At 38.2% G+C, this 18,184-nt stretch overlaps 1 protein-coding gene across 1 annotated transcript in view; it reads left to right on the top strand.

Annotated features, from left to right (window-relative positions):
- LOC102726943 (COBW domain containing 1-like) overlaps positions 1-13,637 on the top strand; it is a 47,614-nt gene extending 33,977 nt beyond the window's left edge. The window contains exons 8-13 of the mRNA XM_081804059.1: positions 1,155-1,211; positions 4,754-4,805; positions 10,038-10,106; positions 10,204-10,269; positions 12,819-12,948; positions 13,320-13,637. Coding sequence (XP_081660185.1) covers positions 1,155-1,211; positions 4,754-4,805; positions 10,038-10,106; positions 10,204-10,269; positions 12,819-12,948; positions 13,320-13,426 — 481 coding nt within the window. The 3' untranslated portion in view covers positions 13,427-13,637. The remainder of the gene's footprint in view (positions 1-1,154; positions 1,212-4,753; positions 4,806-10,037; positions 10,107-10,203; positions 10,270-12,818; positions 12,949-13,319) is intronic.
- The last annotated feature ends 4,547 nt before the right edge of the window (positions 13,638-18,184 follow it).

The raw sequence follows: 18,184 nt of genomic DNA on the forward strand, positions 1-18,184 counted from the left end.
TGGAGTATTACTCTTTTAGTAAGATGGGAGTTTGTCTGCCTTGTGCCGAGATGAGTACTCCTGATCAAACAGTATTGTTGCCACAGGCATGAATATTTGGCCGACTGTTGAGAATCAGCAAAGCAGTGCACGTCACCCCTAAGTTAGAAGAGGTGGTTTGGTTTACATGTTGGCATATTTTAAAAAGTCTTGAATTTGACTGTTTTGTTTTCCTTGTAAGAGAACTTACATGTTTGGCAAATTCCTGGACTCTAATTTGGAAATTCATTCTCTTGTCATTTTCCTGAAACATTCCTTCATCATAGCTTTGATTATAGAGAAATCACTGTCCTCTACTGTTTTACAGGCTCACGTAAACATTGGAATTCATTCCCTAGCCTTTGTATGTGTATTTAAACCAAAATGAATGCTGTCTGTGATATGACATTCTCTGCCGGTTTGAATCACTGCTTTCCTGATAAGCCACAGTTACCTCTAAATAATTCCCATGGAAATAATGTTTATTCAGGTAGAGCGCTAACTGGGTTGTTTCAGTCTATGCAACCCTGGTCTGAAGGAAATAAACCATTCTTTGGATGTCGATTAGGGTCTTAGAGTAGTTGTTTGATTCCTTGTATTCTTAAAATACTACCTGTTATATCGTGGAAGGCGGGGAGTGAAGTAAGTGAAATCCAGACGCCCTGAAGGTAACGTTTTTACTGCGCCAGTGGCTGCGCTTCACGTCCCGCATTTCATCTTTTGAGTAATAAACTGCTGCTTTGAGAAGTTCCAGTTCTGTAACTGAGGTGGTTTTTTTTCGGCTGTAAAGATGTATTTGAAATCAAGCTCATAAATTCCAGGATTGAAAAGACAATTGAAAGTATAAATAAAAATATGTATAGTTTATTGAAGAAATAATCAAGTAATTTTCTGCCTTGAATTTATACTAGTCACCGTTTTTTGAATTTTATGAAGAAATTCTATTAAAAAATTTTACAACAAGCTTTTTCTTCTTTGCTTGTGATTTTTATGTGTTCCCCAAAATAGTATGATGTATTGATTAAACTTTATGTCTACATTTTTGGCAAAAGAGTCTTAGAGATTTTTTTTTCCTTGATTAATTGAATATATTTCACAGAATTTCCCACTGTTTACATTGGATTTCTTCCTTTTAGAGTTGATCTCTCTAATGTGTTAGATCTTCATGCCTTTGACAGTCTTTCTGGAATAAGGTATGTTTTCTGTATTTTGTTGACTTTTATTGTAATGTACTTCTTACTCCACAGTTGTAGAAGTTACAGGAATGATTTATACAGTTGCACCCTTGATTTAAGCTTCTTGTCATTCCTGTGGTGTACAAGATCATTCCTAATGATACTGTTCTTGAAAGTTTTATTAATTGGGTGTTTGGAAATCACAATGCATTTTCCTATAGAAATTTTAGTATAAATGGTAGTTAACTTTAGGGATTCATCGTTAATACTTCTCCACCAACCACTGTGTGTAATACTTTCTTTCTATGAGAAAAATGGATGAAATACATAAAAAATTTTAGCTTGGGGTATTGCTACACACTCCTCCTTTCTCCTCAGTGATGGATCACTTTCCTGTTTCTTTCCCTGGAGGGAATCTTTTTGATAAGGGAGAAAAACTTATCTTTCTTCAGTATCATTTTTTTTTAAATCATCTTAGCCATTTTTAAGTGTACAGTTCAGTAGCGTTAAGTATATTCACATTGTTGTGCAATAGATCTACAGAACTTTCTCATCTTGCAGAACTGAAACTCTGTTGAATGACGGCTCTCCCTGTTCCCCTCCCCACAGCCCCTAGCAACCACCATTCTATTATCTCTTTTTAAGAATTTGCCTACTTTAGGGGACGCCTGGGTGGCTCAGTTGGTTAAGCGTCTGCCTTCAGCTTAGGTCATGATCTCAGAGTCCTGGGATTGAGTCCTGCCTCAGGCTCCCTGCTTGGCTGGGGAGTCTGCTTCTCCCTCTCACTTTGCCCCTCCCCACCACTCATGCTCACCCTCTCTCTCTCAAATAAATAAATAAAATCTTGAAAAAAAAAAAAGAATTTGACTTCTTTAGATACCTTATGCCAATGAAAATGTATGGCATTTGTCTTATTTTAACTGGCTTATTTCACTTAGTCCTCAAGGTTCATCCATGTTGTAGCTTGTGACAGGATTTCTTTCCTTTTAATGCTAAATAATATTCGGTCATATTGTCCATTCATCCACTGATGAACATTTGGGTTGCTTCCATCTCTTGGCCGTTGTGAACAATGCTGCTACGCCATGGGTGTGCAAATGTCTCTTCACGATTCCTGCTTTCATTTCTTTTTACTATTTTGAGGCATGCCATACTGTTCGGCCCAGCAGCTGCACCATTTTCGTTTCCCACCAGCAGTGCACAGGGTTCTGCTTTCTCCATGGACTCGCCAACACTCGGTATTTCCACCTGGTTTTGGTAGTAGCCGTCTTCGTGGGTGTGAGGTGGCAGTTCTTTGTGTTTGTGCTCTGCATTTCTCCAGCAGTTCGAGGTCATGACCAGCTTTTCATGTGCTTAGTGGCCATTTGTAGATCATCTTTGGAGAAATGTCTATTCAAATACTCGGTCCATTTTTTAATCCCATGGTTTGTTGTTGTTTGTGGCTGAGCTGGAGGAGTTTTTTAATATATTCTAGGTATTACCGCCTCATCAGATATGTGATTTGGAAATATTTTCTCCCATTTTCTCAAGTAGTTGAGTCATAAAAGCCTCGTGTGAGAGGTACCCTCCCAGTGCCCAGAGGAAAGGAGCATCCTTATCTCTGAAGACTAAGGTACACACGGAGGAATCACGAAACAGGCCTCTCTGAGTATCTTCCAGGTTACTACACTTGTTTCATACTCTGTCCCATCGTTTCTTTCCACAACCTTCCACTCTTCATCAAACATAGCATAAAAACGCTCAGGTTTAACCGTTTCTTTGGTTCTTCATTTCTTTATGAAGGCTCTTGTGTCACATAAAACTTACATAAATAGGGGTGTCTGACTGTCTCAGTGGGTCAAGTGTCTGACTTGTGGTTTCTGCTCAGGTCCTGATCTCAGGGTCCTGGGATTGAGCCCTGTGTTAGGCTCCCTCTCCCTCTGCCCCTCCCCGCTACACACTCTTTCTCTCTTTAAAATAAATAAATCTTTTAAAAAAAAAACTTACATTAATAAACTTGTACCCTTTTCTCCTGTTAATCTGTGTTTGTCAATCTAATTTTCACGCCCAGTCAGGCACCTAAGAGGGTTGAGGAAAACTTTTTCCTTCTTACACAAGTTGTTGGCAGTTATTTTTAACAACATTAAATATTGAACATAAAGAGCGTGTGATTTTTCAAACATTTTGTAAGGTAATCTCATTCCACACTTGTTTAAGAACAGTGATAATGCATTAGTGACACTTAAAGAAGTAGCTATTTAATGTGATGCCCTCTCTGTGGCTCAGGCCTGTGCATAACTTTTCACTGTGCTCAGTTGCAAAAATGGAGAATCCTTTTCTGAGCAACCAGCTGGGAAGGATTTAATTTGACACTTTCTGTACTAAGACCCCATCCTGTGAGGCTCATTTCCCTCCAACAGTTCCTACAATCTTTTTCTCTTTTCTAAACTCCCTGTTACTAATTTACCCCTCACTGTTCTGCAAAGCAAAACATCTGCAAGGTTTTAAGTCTTTTTCCTCCTCCCAGCCTAACCCATCAGTGTCCAAATGTATGCTACAGTTGTTAAGGTTATAATTGGTTGTGCCATATTGATCTTCTTGCTCTTTTTCGTATCAGAACAATACATTTTTAAGATTTTTTGTTTTCTCTCAGTCACTGGCAGCTGACTATATAGAAGGCTTATTTCTTAATATTACTTATTTCTTAATAAATAGATATGTTTAAGGGAAAACATTGATAAAGGAATAAATATACCCTTCTAACTTTCTTTAGGTACTAGCCTTATTTTCACATTAGGAAGCATGGGACAAGTTGATGAAATTTGGAGCAGTAGTAAAATGCTTACGTGTATTTTTCTAGGCTGGTAATAGATCTGTTGGAATTAAAAAGAAATCTGCTGACATATTTAACCACACAAAATAGTGTCGCTGAAGATTAGGGTTTTTTTTCTGTATTGTGTGTATATGTGTACATGTGAATGTGTGTACATTTTTTAATTGAAGTATAACATACAATGTTTTATTATTTTCAGGAGTATAACATACTAAGTTGAGAATTCTGTATCTTACTCAGTGCTCACCTCAATAAGTGTGGTCACCAAGTGTCACTATACAACATTACTACAGTATTATTGACTATATTCCCTGTGCTGTATTTTTCATCTTTGACTTATTTATTTGTTTTTTAAAAACATTTTATTTAATTTTAATTTATTATGTTAGTCACCATACAGTACATCATTAGTTTTTGATGTAGTGTTCCGTGATGACTTACTTATTTTGTAACTGGAAGTTTGTACCTCTTAGTCCCCTTCACCTGTTTCACCTATTCCCCCATCCACCTCCCCTCTGGCAACCACCAGTCTGTTTGCTTGTTTGTTGAATGTGTACACATTGTTAGGAAAAATCTTTAAACAGTCTGCTAGCTTTTCTGTATTAGAATGTGTAAATAGCATGTAAAATTGGAACTGTGTAATAGATTGAGTTGTGGAAACTCCCTTCTTAGCTCCATATCTCTAAGTAACATATAAGGTTAAATCGAAAGTGTATTGATCTCTGAATTTATAATCAGTTGTTATTAGTTTGCAGAAAAAACTTCAGCATGTGCCAACAACACAGCCTCACCTTGATCAGGTAAAAAACATCTTTAAAAATTTTTTTTAAGGATTTTTAAAAAATAAATTGGTTCTTTTAGGGCTGTTTTCTTTGAGTCTTGCTAAAAAAAAAAGTATTTTTGAAGTGTGTTGATAATTTTCAGAATTTGGATGCTTTTGAGGTAATCTCATCTAGCTTCTTAATGCATAATAGGAATTCATTAAGCCAGACTTCTTTAGAATCTTAAGAAATCATGCTTTCTAGCTTCTCCATTCAATAGGTCACTCTTCTGGTGGGAATCACTGCTTAAAAGCAGCCTGGGGGTTCTATACGCAGCCTGTTTTTAGCTATGTTGAACTAATAGATTAAAGGAAAGTCTGGTAAAAGCATCTATGGCTTATTTAAATGAAAATTTGAGTTTCACTTGCAGATAGCACTGTAAATTTGAATTCCCTAAGGTGTCCTTCATTTAGGTGCTCTATAACTCTAATTCCTGAGGTAAATATTGACGATACTAGGAACAAACAAAACATGTTTTAACTGTACCCATCTTTCTTTTAAGCAAGTCATAGATGGTGGAGGTTTCGGGTAACTTCTTTGTTCCATTGAAACAGGGTGAGAGCAAGGGGGCATGTGAGTGAGCCATGTACTGTCTTCCCTCCTCTGTCTGGAAACCATCACTCACTCTTTTGAAGCAATACTCATTGTGATGGGGCCACTTGTTTGTCTTCAGTTTGGCTCATGTTTATGGGGACCTGTACAACTGTGTTCCTGGCACTTTCCTCTCAGAAACTTCGTAAAATATTCATCTTTGCATGTTTTTAAAATGAGTGAATGAGAGAAATACAATTCCCTGGCTGTGGAATTTTTGGGAAAAACCAACTGTTTACAATACTCAGTAGTAGTCCTAAAGATGAACCAGAAGCATATTCTTACTGACTTTCCAAGTGAGGGACTATCATCCTAGGAGTCATGTAAAAGATGAAGAATGTAGTAGTCTCTTTCAAGAACCTTTATAATGGCCAGTATCTATACCTATGGTATCTTGCACATACCCCTCTCATGGCATTTATCATGCCTTATAATTTGGGTTGAAATGCTTTTTCCTTGTAGTAGTCTGTATACTCCTTAAGTGTAGATTCCTCAATGCTTTGCACAGGGCATGGTATGTGGTGGCTGCTCAGTGAGTATTTGTTAAAAGAATGAAAGCTATGATTCCCAAATGGGGAACATCAGAGTCACTTGTGGAACTTTCTAAAAAATATTGGATCCTCAGTAGTCCCCCCGCCTCATATCTCCAGAAGTGGGGCTTGGGTATGTGCAAATTAATGTGTATGTACATTTTTAACATTTTATTATGGAAATTTGCAAAGATACACAAAAGTACAGAGAATAGCAAAAGGAACCCAGTTGCAATGGCTGTCAACATTTTGCTGATTTTATTTCCTCTGTGTTCCCAATATTTCTTTTGCTGGAGTATTTTTTAAACAGAAAATTTCAAAAATACATAAAAGTAGAGTAGTATAATTAAACTGCAAGTGCCCATTACCTTTGCTGGAGTGTATTAACAGAAATCCCAGACAGTGTGTCATTTCACCAGTAAATAGGGCATGTCTTTTTTTTTTTTTTAAGGCTCTACAGGAGATTCTGATGCACTTTCCTGCTTTAGGTATATAAGAAAGGGTAGTAGAATATAATATTGCAGACAGAGGGCTATGGGATTCAGGGGAATGATGGTCTCCTTCGGTTTAGTGGGTCTATCTTCATGAAAGATACTTTTTTTTAATGTACAGTAAAGCATACAGGTTTTTAGCATACAAGTCAATGTGTCTTTACATATATTTGTGCCTGTGTATCAGTCCATCTGCACACATGGACACATATCTCTGTAACCCTCTCTTAGATCCAGATACAGAAGATTTCCAAAATCGTTAAAAGAGAGTTCCTTTGCGTCTCTCTCCAGTTAGCAACAGTCTTTGCAAAGATGCAACTGCTCTTCTGAGTAAGACATCAAAATGTAGCCTTAAACTAGGAGGTTTTTGTTTGACTGGAAGAAGTAAGGGAAAGAGCAGTCCAGATGTTTAAAAGTGGGAAAGTGAGAATGCTCTAGAAGAGGAAGACTGTAAGTGTAGAAATCTTGGTGGATGCTTGGTATTTGACTCCTAAGCTAAGGTGTTGGGCTTCAATGTGCGGGGGCAAGCAGAACTCACGCTGTGCTGTCCCACAGTGTCAGGTGCGCTGGGTTGTAGCTGACAGCAGGAGACCAAGCAGGAAGATACCCTGTGACAAGGCCCTGGACTGTGTGGGTTGTTGGGGGAATGGAAATGGGATAAATCGAGGGCTGATTCACAGGGAGACTTGCCGGAGTAGCCTTACTGACTGATGCTGGGGCAGTAAGACAGGGGAACTGATGGGAAACAGACCTGATTGACTGGAGGGACCTAGGCGTAGAGAAACCTGGAAGAAACACTGATTTGCAGAGGAATGCTGGACTTTCAGCTTCTTACTTGGTGGCAGGATATCCAGTAGAAATGACTCGGGAGGAGCTTCACATTTGGGGTTGAGTACGTTAATGGGCTCAGTTTTCCAGATGAAGAAAACATGCAGAAGTTATTGCTATTAGGTATTGTTTGCCAAAGAGTAGAACACCCAGGGGAATAACCTGGGAGGTGGACAAAAAAAACAGACCAGAAAACTAAAATTTTGGAGTTATTCCTAAATTTTATTTTAGGGGCAGTACCTTATTTTACTTTCATTTTCTGAATGATTGCTTCGGTTTTCTGCTGCTTTCTGTGTCTGGGAAAAGGAGAGTTAATTTTAGATTCAAAACAAAAACTGGGAAAAAAAAAATACATAGGTAATACGTAGGGCATAGTAGGTATGTTATTAAAGTTTTATCCCTGCATCATCTGTAAGGCAGCTATCTTTCATGGATTCCTTGTTACCTCCCTATAAGGAGGACCCAGGGTTGGAAGGTGAGAAGGCGAGAAAACCCAAATGGCAGTCTGAATAGTTTATTAAATTAGGAATTATGGGTTGTGACCCTTGTCCTCTCCACTGGGAATTTGCGGATTTCATCTTTAAGGTATTGTCTACTGCGAGAAGAGTTGATTGGTACAGAAAAACATCTAGCTCTAAAATGTTTATCTCACTCCTTGAGCCCCTTGATGCATTGTTGTAATTTTTAAAACCCTTTTTATCTCATTTTGGAGTTAATTGTACCCCTTAAAAATATTGTCATATCCCTAACCTGCCGAAAGCAACAGTCACTCCCAGTAAAAATTCTTTAAGCTAGAATAAAACAGTATTGAGTTCCATGTTGAGGCCTTTCCAATATTAAAAGCCAAGTTATCCAACTTGAATAAAATACATTTTAGGCAGTTTTGAAGGTTGAATTGCTACTGTCTTTTGAAAATGACAAGTTATGTTTCATTTAGCAACCTTTTTGCTATGTATTTTGATATGGATTCTTAGGTATTATTTCTAGTGATTGCTTTAAGGGGAAAAGAAAGCTTTTTTTTTTTTTTTTTAAGAAAACTGTTTAAATGCAGTACAACAAATAGTTCAAAGTGTGTTTATTTAGATTTAAAAATAAGTACTTTAAAAAATTTATGGTAAACACATGTGATCTACCCTCTTGACACATTTTTAAGTGTATAGTCCAATATCACCAGCTGATACTGTCTGCGTACTATTGTACAGCACATCTCTAGACCTTTTTCATCTTGCATGACTGAAACTATATTCATTGAACCGCAGTTCCCCATTTCCCTCACCTCCCAGCCAGGCAGCCACTATTCTGCTTTCTATTTCTGTAAGTTTGACCACTTAGATACCTCATATAAGTGGAATCATGCAGTATTTGTCCTTCTGTGACCAGCTTATTTCACTTAGCATGATGTCCTCAAGGCTCATCCGTGTTGTGGCATGTGGCAGAATTTCCTTTTTTTTAAAGGTGAATAATGGTTCATCAACATACCACATTTTTATACTATACTATTATACTACATTTTCTTTGTCCATTCATCTCTTACTGTTATGTTGTTTCATCTCTTGGCTATTGTGACAGAATAAGTACTTTTAAAAATCTGACATTTTAAAGTCAATTTTAGTTGGCTTTCATGTCTCATATTTAGTAAGAAAGTGCTTTTTGCTTTTCCCATTACCAGCAACAGTGGAGACTAAATATCAGCATATTTTGTCCTTAGATTGGTCTTTAGTACTTACCTTTAGCGATCCTCTGTTTGGATAAAAAACAATTTGGTCTTTTCATATTTTCTGCTCTAAGCCTGTGTGCTTTTCCATTGGTGAATAAAATTGCTGTTAATAAATGCAGTTGCAGGAAATGATGCAAAGCCGTGCTTTACTATGTTTTTTTCTTCCTGTTTTAAAGCTTGGCTTGAGCATCTTATCCTAATTATCCAAGGTGGGATTTGTGTTTTCATCATCTTACGCTTAGCCCTTGTGTATTTTCATCATTAGGTTGAAATTTTGGTTACAGGAGCAAATGGAGCTTTGGATTTTAGTTATGTGACCAGCTACAGGAAATCTTGAGCTTCTGGTTCCTTAGAGTGGACAGTGAGAGATTTATCAGGAGCAGGAGGAAAAATAAATCTCAGAGTTAACATTCTAAATGATGTCAACCTTCTCAAACCAAGAGGGACATTATACTATCATTCTCATCTCCAGATACTCTTCTCCTTTGGCACATACATGGTCAGAGATAAACTGAATTTTTCCTTTATATTTTTCCCAGAGAACAGAATTACACTTTCGCATTTGAGTTTTACTCCTGGCTCTGAGTAGTTTATTTTTTCTGAGGCTTATTCCCCCCATTTATAAAAGGGAAATAATTCTCTTTATTCCACAGGATTGTTGTCACGAGTAACTGAAAAGATGAAATGAAGTGACCCAGGCAAGAGTACCTGGCTTGGTACATAGTTGGTACGCTGTAGAGATTACCTTCCCGCTCAGTGCTGAGAGTCCTGCAAAGGATGCATTAAGCCATGAGTATCCTTTCATGGAAGTTTCTCTGTTTAAATACTAACCCACTGATCACCTCTGTGGAATGCAGAAAATGGAATTGCTGCTACCAGAACTCGGCAAGATAGTGAAAAAGATAGACCCAATACAGTTGTCAGGCAGCATACATGTTCATTTATGTTTTTTTGTCTTAAAATATACTGACATTACTATAAAACATACCGACGTTCTAAAAATACACCATTACTATAAAGAAAATCATGATTGATTATCTGTCTTGATTTATAGAGCATTATCACGGTGACATTTGAAGTACGAGGAAATGCAAAGGAAGAAAGTCTGAATGTATTTATTCAGGTGAATGCAGTATTTGGTAATGATTTACCACCTATTGTGTTACTTGGTTGTTGCTGGCAGTGATGGTTGGTCTTACCGAATATGTCACTTGATACAGAATCTTCTGTGGGAGAAGAACGTGCGAAACAAGGATGACGACTACATGGAGGTCATACGGCTAAAGGTGCGGAGTAGGGTCTACACTTTAGTACTTTGGGACAAAGGCCCTTTCCTTTCTTGACTGTGACAGAAAACCTTATTTGGTTTTAAACACAAGCGCTGGTTTTAGTACAAATAACTTTTGTCTGATTTCATTTTTTTTTTCTCATTTCCATTGCTGTGAAAAGAAGCTTTGGAAATCACTGCGTAAAGCGTCATTTATTTGCATAGCTTCATTTGCAGCTAAAACAACCTGTGTGCTTTGAAACATCATCCCTTGTTCTCTCTTCCCAAGTGTTCTCTCTTCCCAAGTGTTCTGAGCAGTTAACCTGGCTAATGAGCTTGACTCGCTGGAACTCTCCTTTCCTTGGCACACAGCTTGGTCAGTTAGGGAAAACTGAATGAATGTCTTTTATTTTTTTTTTTTAAGGAAATGGTGGGGAGGGGTAGAGGGAGACGGAGACAGAGAATGCCCAGCACAAGCCCCACATGGGGGCTCCATCTCACAACCCTGAAGTGAAATCAAGCGTCAGACGCTTAACCGACTGGACCACCCAGGCATCTTTTTGTGTTTAATTTTCCAAGAGAGCTTCATTAACAGAGAAATCACATTAGAAATCTTGCTGCAGCTAAACCTGTGTTGCTTGGCGCATTTAGCAGACACTAAACAGTTATACTATAAACAGTTACAGAAGACTAGAGAAGAATTCTTGCTCTGTATTTGGAAACCCATTCATGTTACGTGGCATTTGGGTATTTATGTCACGGAAGGTGTTTTTTCCAGGGGGCAGTGGTTCTAGTTGTGTGCTTAACCAATCAGCAGTCATTTGTCTACTCCTGTGTTTCCAGAAGTGTGCATAAAGTTTTTATTATTACTATTTGGTATTATTACTGTTAGTAACTAAGTTTTCCAGTTAGCAGCTGACTTCCTGGGTCACTAGAATGACAAAGGTAGAGGCAATCAAGAAACCATTCAGGTTTAGATTTCTTTACTCCCCATGCGGCCCTACCTGGGATTGGCTTCAGAGCAACATGGGTGAGTCTCAGTCTGTTCCCCAGTCATTCCCACCCAGAGGAAGTAAGCGTGGGCTTTCCTGACTGCAGCACCATCTACATTCCATGATCCTAAATGACAGGGTGTATTTCATTCTGTGACTGCTTTTGTCCCCTGCTCCTGAATGCGGGGTGGTCCCTACAAAGCAGACCTTGGGGCACGTATACTATTGCTGCCACCGAGACCTCCACACAGAGCTCCAGGGCGCATCCTGCACCAGCCCAGCGTGGATTTTGTCCTCAGGTGCGGGACGGTTTTTCTGCGGTTGTCTATCCTCTTTGGTTCTTCTCTTGGCCTTCCTCTCAGCACAGCGACACTTCGAGATCTGGGGCAACACAGCCTTCACCTTCATAGACTTCCTTCTTTTCTGGCTACAAAATGTTAGTGTGATAATGATGAACATGTTTAAAATGTTCACTCAGGGAGGCGCCTGGGTGGCTCAGTCAGTAAAGTGTCTGCCTTGGGCTCAGGTCATGATCCCAGGGTCCTGGGATCGAGCCCCACTCTGCTCAGTGGGGAGTCTGCTTCTCCCTCTGCCTGCCGCTCCCCCTGTTTGTGCTCTCTCTCTCTGTCAAATAAATAAATAAAATCTTTTAAATAAAATAAAATACAACGTTCACTGAGGTAGCAGCTAACACTTCAAATTCTTTATACAAGTAACAGAAAATTGATGTTTAGATAATTCTTTCCAAGGAGTTACTACGTATTAAAATTCAAATTTGAAAAGCAGAAATCAAATCATGTTGTACACCTTAAACTAATACAATGCTGTATGTGAGTTTTATCAGTAAAACTAGAGAAAAACAGAAAACAGAAGTGGGCAAAGGAAAACAGGAAGAACATACACTTAAATACATAAATATGCCAAAAACACACAAAGCTAATGTAGCAAGAGTGACTATGAGTGGTTTGTCTCTTACTGTTCTGCATTAATTTTATAACAAGCATAACAACATTATTTCAGAGAAATTATTTTATCCCCGGAGGGGCCAGTTTATCAGATAACTTGTTTCTCATTTCTGCAAATCAATAAAAAATGAACTTTATCCAGACAATGTTTCCTTTCCTTTATTCCATCATTCCCTGCACCATTCACAGCAACCCAGTCAGAATTATCGCCCGAGTACTTAAACCTCTCAAGTTTTCCCACAAAAACTGTGAAACAGGTGTAAAATCCTTAAAGTAGAAACATCAGTAGAATTCGATGCATGTTTTATCATTTGGTTGTTTAAATTTTTGGTTGTCATAACACTGAAAGGACATCCTAATACATATATTTTATTGTTAGAAAAAGGGATTATTTAAAAAAAAACATTGTGCACATAAACCTTTTTTAAAAATTGGAGACTTTAGAAACTATTTCTAGAATGCACAAATAAATGGATTTAAGTAATTTTAACAGCATCTTCTTTATGCGTGTGTATTTAAAATGGAATAGGAATAATTCATCCATAAACATTGATGGTCAGTTTCTGCTTTAAATTTGAACTGCAGCTGATTGAACCCTCTCATCTGAGCAGGGGCTGGTGTCGATCAAAGACAAACCAAAACAGGTGATTGTCCAGGGTGTCCACGAGCTCTACGATCTGGAGGAGACTCCACTGAGCTGGAACGATGACACCGAGAGAACAAATCGATTGGTTCTTATTGGTAAGTGACAGTTAAATTTCTAAAATATATATTTGAAAGTGATACAGTATGCTATTTAACCAGTTTTAACCAGTCTCAGCCCCTTTTGTCAACCTAACTAAGCTTGTGGTTAATGTATTTGTCTTCATGATGTGATAACATTCATAAGAACTTGTTAAGGCATTTTACTCCTCTTCAAATGTAGAAAAGTAATTAAAATGCCAATTTGGTTCTGAGGGACTTAATTAGAAATAGGAAGTTAAGGGAAGGGATCACTGATTACTTAGTTTTTGTAAATTTCTGAAGATTATCAAGTTGTTAATGATTTGGAATTGATAGGCAAACTGTTGTTTTAATAAGCATCATGTAATCACACCGTATTCTGTTTGCAGGCAGGAATTTAGATAAGGAGATCCTCACACAACTATTTATAGCTACTGTGATGGAAACAGAAAAGCGGTGGACAACACATTTCAAAGAAGATCAAGTTTGTCCATAACACTGGAAACATTTCTTATCCGAGGGACTGGGTGATAAATCGGGATTAAGTTTCCTACTGGGTGTATTTCAAGCATCTATTTTTTGCATTACTTCTGTTGTGAATTCTGGCGTACTTTAAAATAGTGTTTATTTTATGGAACACACAAAATGTAGTAAATAAGTACTTAAAACATTTGACATTCTTACAATAAAACATAATGTCCTCTAAAGTGTTTTTTGTTTTTTTGAGAGCGAGTGCATGGGAGATGTGCACGTGGAGGAGGGGCAGAGGGAGAAGGAGAGAGAGAATCCTAAGCAGTCTCCACGCTCAGCATGGAGCCCAATCAGGGGCTCAATCCCAGGACCCTGAGATCATGACCTGAGCCGAAATCAAGAGTTGGACACTCAACCACTGAGCCACCCAGGTGTCCATTTTTTTTTTTTTTTTAAATAGATGTTTCACAAAAGTATCTTTTGTGAACTGGCTTTGAAATTAACATATGCTGAACTTTTTATCCATGGAAGTTATTTATAATCATAACGATAAAACTTAACTTTCACGTTCTTTTTTTCCCTTAGAACTACACTGATTGCATAGATAAAATTTTATGGTTATTAACAAAAATTATTTAAAAACAGTATCACCTGGCAGGGAGCCTGCTTCTCCCTTTCCAGCTCCCCTGTGCTTGCGTTCCCTCTCACTATCTCTCCCTGTTGAATAAATAAATAAAAGTAAAAACAGTATCATCATTTTTATTAAATGAAATAAAAATCTTGATGTGGCTAGAGACTTATGAGTGGAAGAAATCTGAGTAAAAAATTAAAGCCATCTCCTAGTCAATTCTAAGCTTTCCTGTAGAGTAATGGAACTTCCATTTACTTCATAATATATTTAGATGATTCCAATTTTAGAGCTTTTAATTTTAAGTAGAATTTACTACTGGTATTAAATTCATCATGATTTCTTTGAACTTCTTTAATTTTCAGTATAAGCAAAAAAGTGACAGGGTGCAAAACTTCAGACGTAATTGCAGATAAATTAGAATAATTTAACCATCTTTATATCAGTGGTTGGTGTGTAAATGTACAGTGGCCTACTTATGTCCTATTCTTACTAAAGGCCAGGTCAGCATAACTGTATTCAGATTGTAAGAGAAAAAAGCATTAGATGGGATTTAAAGAAGAGCTTTCCCAAACTAATGATTATTAAATATCAGAAAGCTATCAAAATGCCCTTTGGAATTTTTTTTTCCAGAATTTTAAGTAAAAGAGTTATCTCTCTGTATCTTGAATGGTTCCAGTGTTTGGAGGCAGGCCGGTTGATTAGATTATCTGTCTCTCGGGGCGCATGGGTGGCTCAGTCAGTTAAGTGTCTGCCTTGGACTCAGGTCATGATCCCAGAGTCCTGGGATTGAGCCCCAGGTCAGGCTCCCTGCTCAGCTGGGAGCCTGCTTCTCCCTCTCCTGCTCCCTCTGCCCTTCCCCCTACTCGTGCTCTCTCTCTTTCTGTCAATGAATAAATATAATCTTAAAAAAAAACTTACCTGTCTCCTCCCCTGCATTCTTTCCCTTTTTAAATAAAAGGTCTCTATATTTATCCGTTTGCCTCCTGAATCCATTCTTTTAAATTCATGGTTGAGAGAATAAGCTTGCTTGGTGGCAGCAGATTGCCCAATAGAAACTCAGCTGATTTTTGAGTCTGATCTGGGCTTTAGTTCCACTTCTGCTTCTTGGCTGTGTAATCTTGGGCAAAGTATTTTCTCGAGATTGGTTTCTGTTTTTATTTTTTTTATTTTTATTTTTTTTTAAAGATTTTATTTATTTGACAGAGAGAGAGCACAAGTAGGCAGAGTGACAGGCAGATGGAGAGGCAGAAACAGGCTCTCCGCTGAGCAGGGAGCCGGATGTGGGGCTCGATCCCAAGACCCCAGGATCACGTGGATAGTCATAATATCAATCATTCAAGGTTGTGAGGATTGAATAGGTTTCTAATGCACCCAACTCAGCTCCTGGCCCACAGCAGAACCTGGATAAATTTTTCTTGTTCCTAATAACTTAAACTTGATTTATTTTATAGTTAATGTTGCCATAATCATACTCCGTAATGTTCTTTGGCAAACAGTAAGTATCTAGATACATCTATTCTAGGCCATGAGAAAGAGCTTACTTATTAATTGTCCTGTTGTGGGAGAAATGTTTGAAGTAATATTAATACATACTCTTAAAAGTCTGTCTTTATCAAACTCACAAATATTTGTTTTTTCTTTAAAATGTATTAATCTTGGGGCGCCTGGGTGGCTCAGTCATTAAGTGTCTGCCTTTGGCTCAGGTCATGATCCCAGGGTCCTGGGATCGAGCCCCGCATCGGGCTCCCTGCTCAGCGGGAGGCTTGCTTCTCCCTCTCCCACTCCTCCTGCTTGTGTTCCCTCTCTCACTGTGTCTCTCTCTGTCAAATAAATAAATAAAATCTTTAAAAAAAAAAATACTAATCTTGGGCGCCTAGGTGGCTCAGTCGTTAAGTGTCTGCCTTCGGCTCAGGTCATGATCCCAGGGTCCTGGGATCGAGTCCCACATCGGGCTCCCTGCTCGGCGAGAAGCCTGCTTCTCCCTCTCCCACTCCCCCTGCTTGTGTTCCTGCTCTCGCTATCTCTCTGTCAAATAAATAAATAAAATCTTTAAAAATAAAATAAAATAAAATGTATTAATCTTTAAATATTTTTTATCACATAAGTATTGACTGAATACATTTGTGTTGTAAAAATGCAAACATTGCAGATGAAATCAGTCTCCCCTGACCTTTCTCCTTCTTTCATGTCGCTCCTTGGGGGTAAGCAATGTTGTCAGCTTCACTCACACACATGGCTTATGTTGTCGCCCAAAGTGAATTATTTTTCAGTGATTAGAACCATAATTTAAGCTGCTTCCTCAGGAGATTTTAGAAGCTTGTTATAAATATCCTCAAGGAAAGGTTTTATTTTTATAATGTGTGTTTTTATTTTATTTATTTATTTGAGAGAGAATGAGAGATAGCACGAGAGGGAAGAGGGTCAGAGGGAGAAGCAGACTCCCTGCTGAGCAGGGAGCCCGATGTGGGACTCGATCCCGGAACTCCAGGATAATGACCTGAGCCGAAGGCAGTCGCTTAACCAACTGAGCCACCCAGGCGCCCTATAATGTGTGTGTTTTAAATAAAATATTCCTTATATAAATTGTAATGCAGTTTGCTTTTAAAAAATTATTTATTTATTTTACAGAGAGAGAGAGTGCACCTGGTGGGGGGAGGAGCAGAGGGAGAGGGATAAGCAGACTCCCAAGCTCAGCGCAGAGCCCGAGGTGGGGCTCTGTCCCAAGACCCTGAGATCATGACCTGAGCCGAAATGCTTAACTGACTGAGCCACCCAGGTGCCCCTTCACTGTTTTAATTTAGATTTTACACTGTATTTTTATGTTGCTTATATGTTCTTTTAAAGATGTGTTGTCCTGTTCTTCATTCTTATTTTTCCCCAAATGAAGTATTTTTCCATGATCAGAATCATTATTGGTTTAATCCGCACTTTAGAGGACTTGGGAACTTGCCATAGATATCCTGGAAAGAATATTTTTTTATAATGCAAATCACTGAATAATGGGGGCTGTTACTCTGCTAACTATAGAAAATTTGAAGGGTATTGATGGTGATGATCAAGGTTTAGGCATAGTTCATCTAAAATTCTATAGTTTACTGAGTAATATAGGATAGATTACTAAATCTATCCTATCCCATTCGGCTGCCCGAATACTATTATTATAGTAAAAGTGCTTAATGTTGGCTTTAACGGGGAGGAGGGTAGAGCACATGTGTGAGCAACTGACTCTCAGACTGGTGTATCCCTCGGTGTTGTGAGGCTATTTTTTCTGAAAACAGGATTTTTCACACTGGCTCTGTACTAGTTAGGATGTGGCAAAATCAGTGTGGTTGGTTATGGACATCTTTGCCTCCTTATTCATAAGATGGAGAAAAAATGCAAATCTCTCTCTATTGTTCCAGGGATGAAATTTAAAGCACCCTGAATACAGAGTCTCAGTACAGGTGAATTCTCTTTTTATAGCAAGATTTGATTTAAAAAAAATTCAAGCTTTCTGCATACCTTCCTAAAGCAAATAGTTCTTTTCTAGGCTTTTCCCAGCTTTTGGTATAAGGGGCAAGAACACTGGTTCTGAGTGCAAGGAAGCTGTAGGAAGGGGTCAGCACAGTGTGTGAGGGAAGACCAGGTGACTAAAAGAGTCTATAATTATTAGCTCATGACATTTGAAGGAAGTTAATCGGCAAAATAACGCTAAGAAGCTTTTAAGCACTTAGGAGCTTGGTTGCTTGGTTGCTTGCTACAAATTGAGTAATAGTCTTCTTTGGATTACTAGTGTAGGTGAGAAAACTATTTTTAGATTGCTTTGAAAAGACTATTCCAGTGTTAGAAATGCATTGTGGAAGTGATGTTGAAAGAAAGAAATTCTGCCTTCATAGACTAGCAACTTGCCCTTCCTACTGTGATAAGAAAGAAAGATATGCTAGATTTTTCTTTGTCAATTAGTCTTAATACTAGAATCAACTTTAACTGTTGATGACCACATTGCCTTTAATTTTCAGAGTGAAATGGAAAGACCAGACAACGTCATCGTTTTTGTAGATCAGTGTAGAAAGTTTGGTGTTCACTCTAGGACGGCATTTTATGAGCCCAATAGGTTTGTTCAGAAAAAAAAACCCTATTCATTGTTAGGAAAGAAGTAATCACCAATTTTTA

This window comes from Leptonychotes weddellii, chromosome 14 (genome assembly GCF_054177405.1).
Source record: "Leptonychotes weddellii isolate Sample4059 chromosome 14, ASM5417740v2, whole genome shotgun sequence".
In the NCBI taxonomy this organism is placed as follows: domain Eukaryota; kingdom Metazoa; phylum Chordata; class Mammalia; order Carnivora; family Phocidae; genus Leptonychotes; species Leptonychotes weddellii.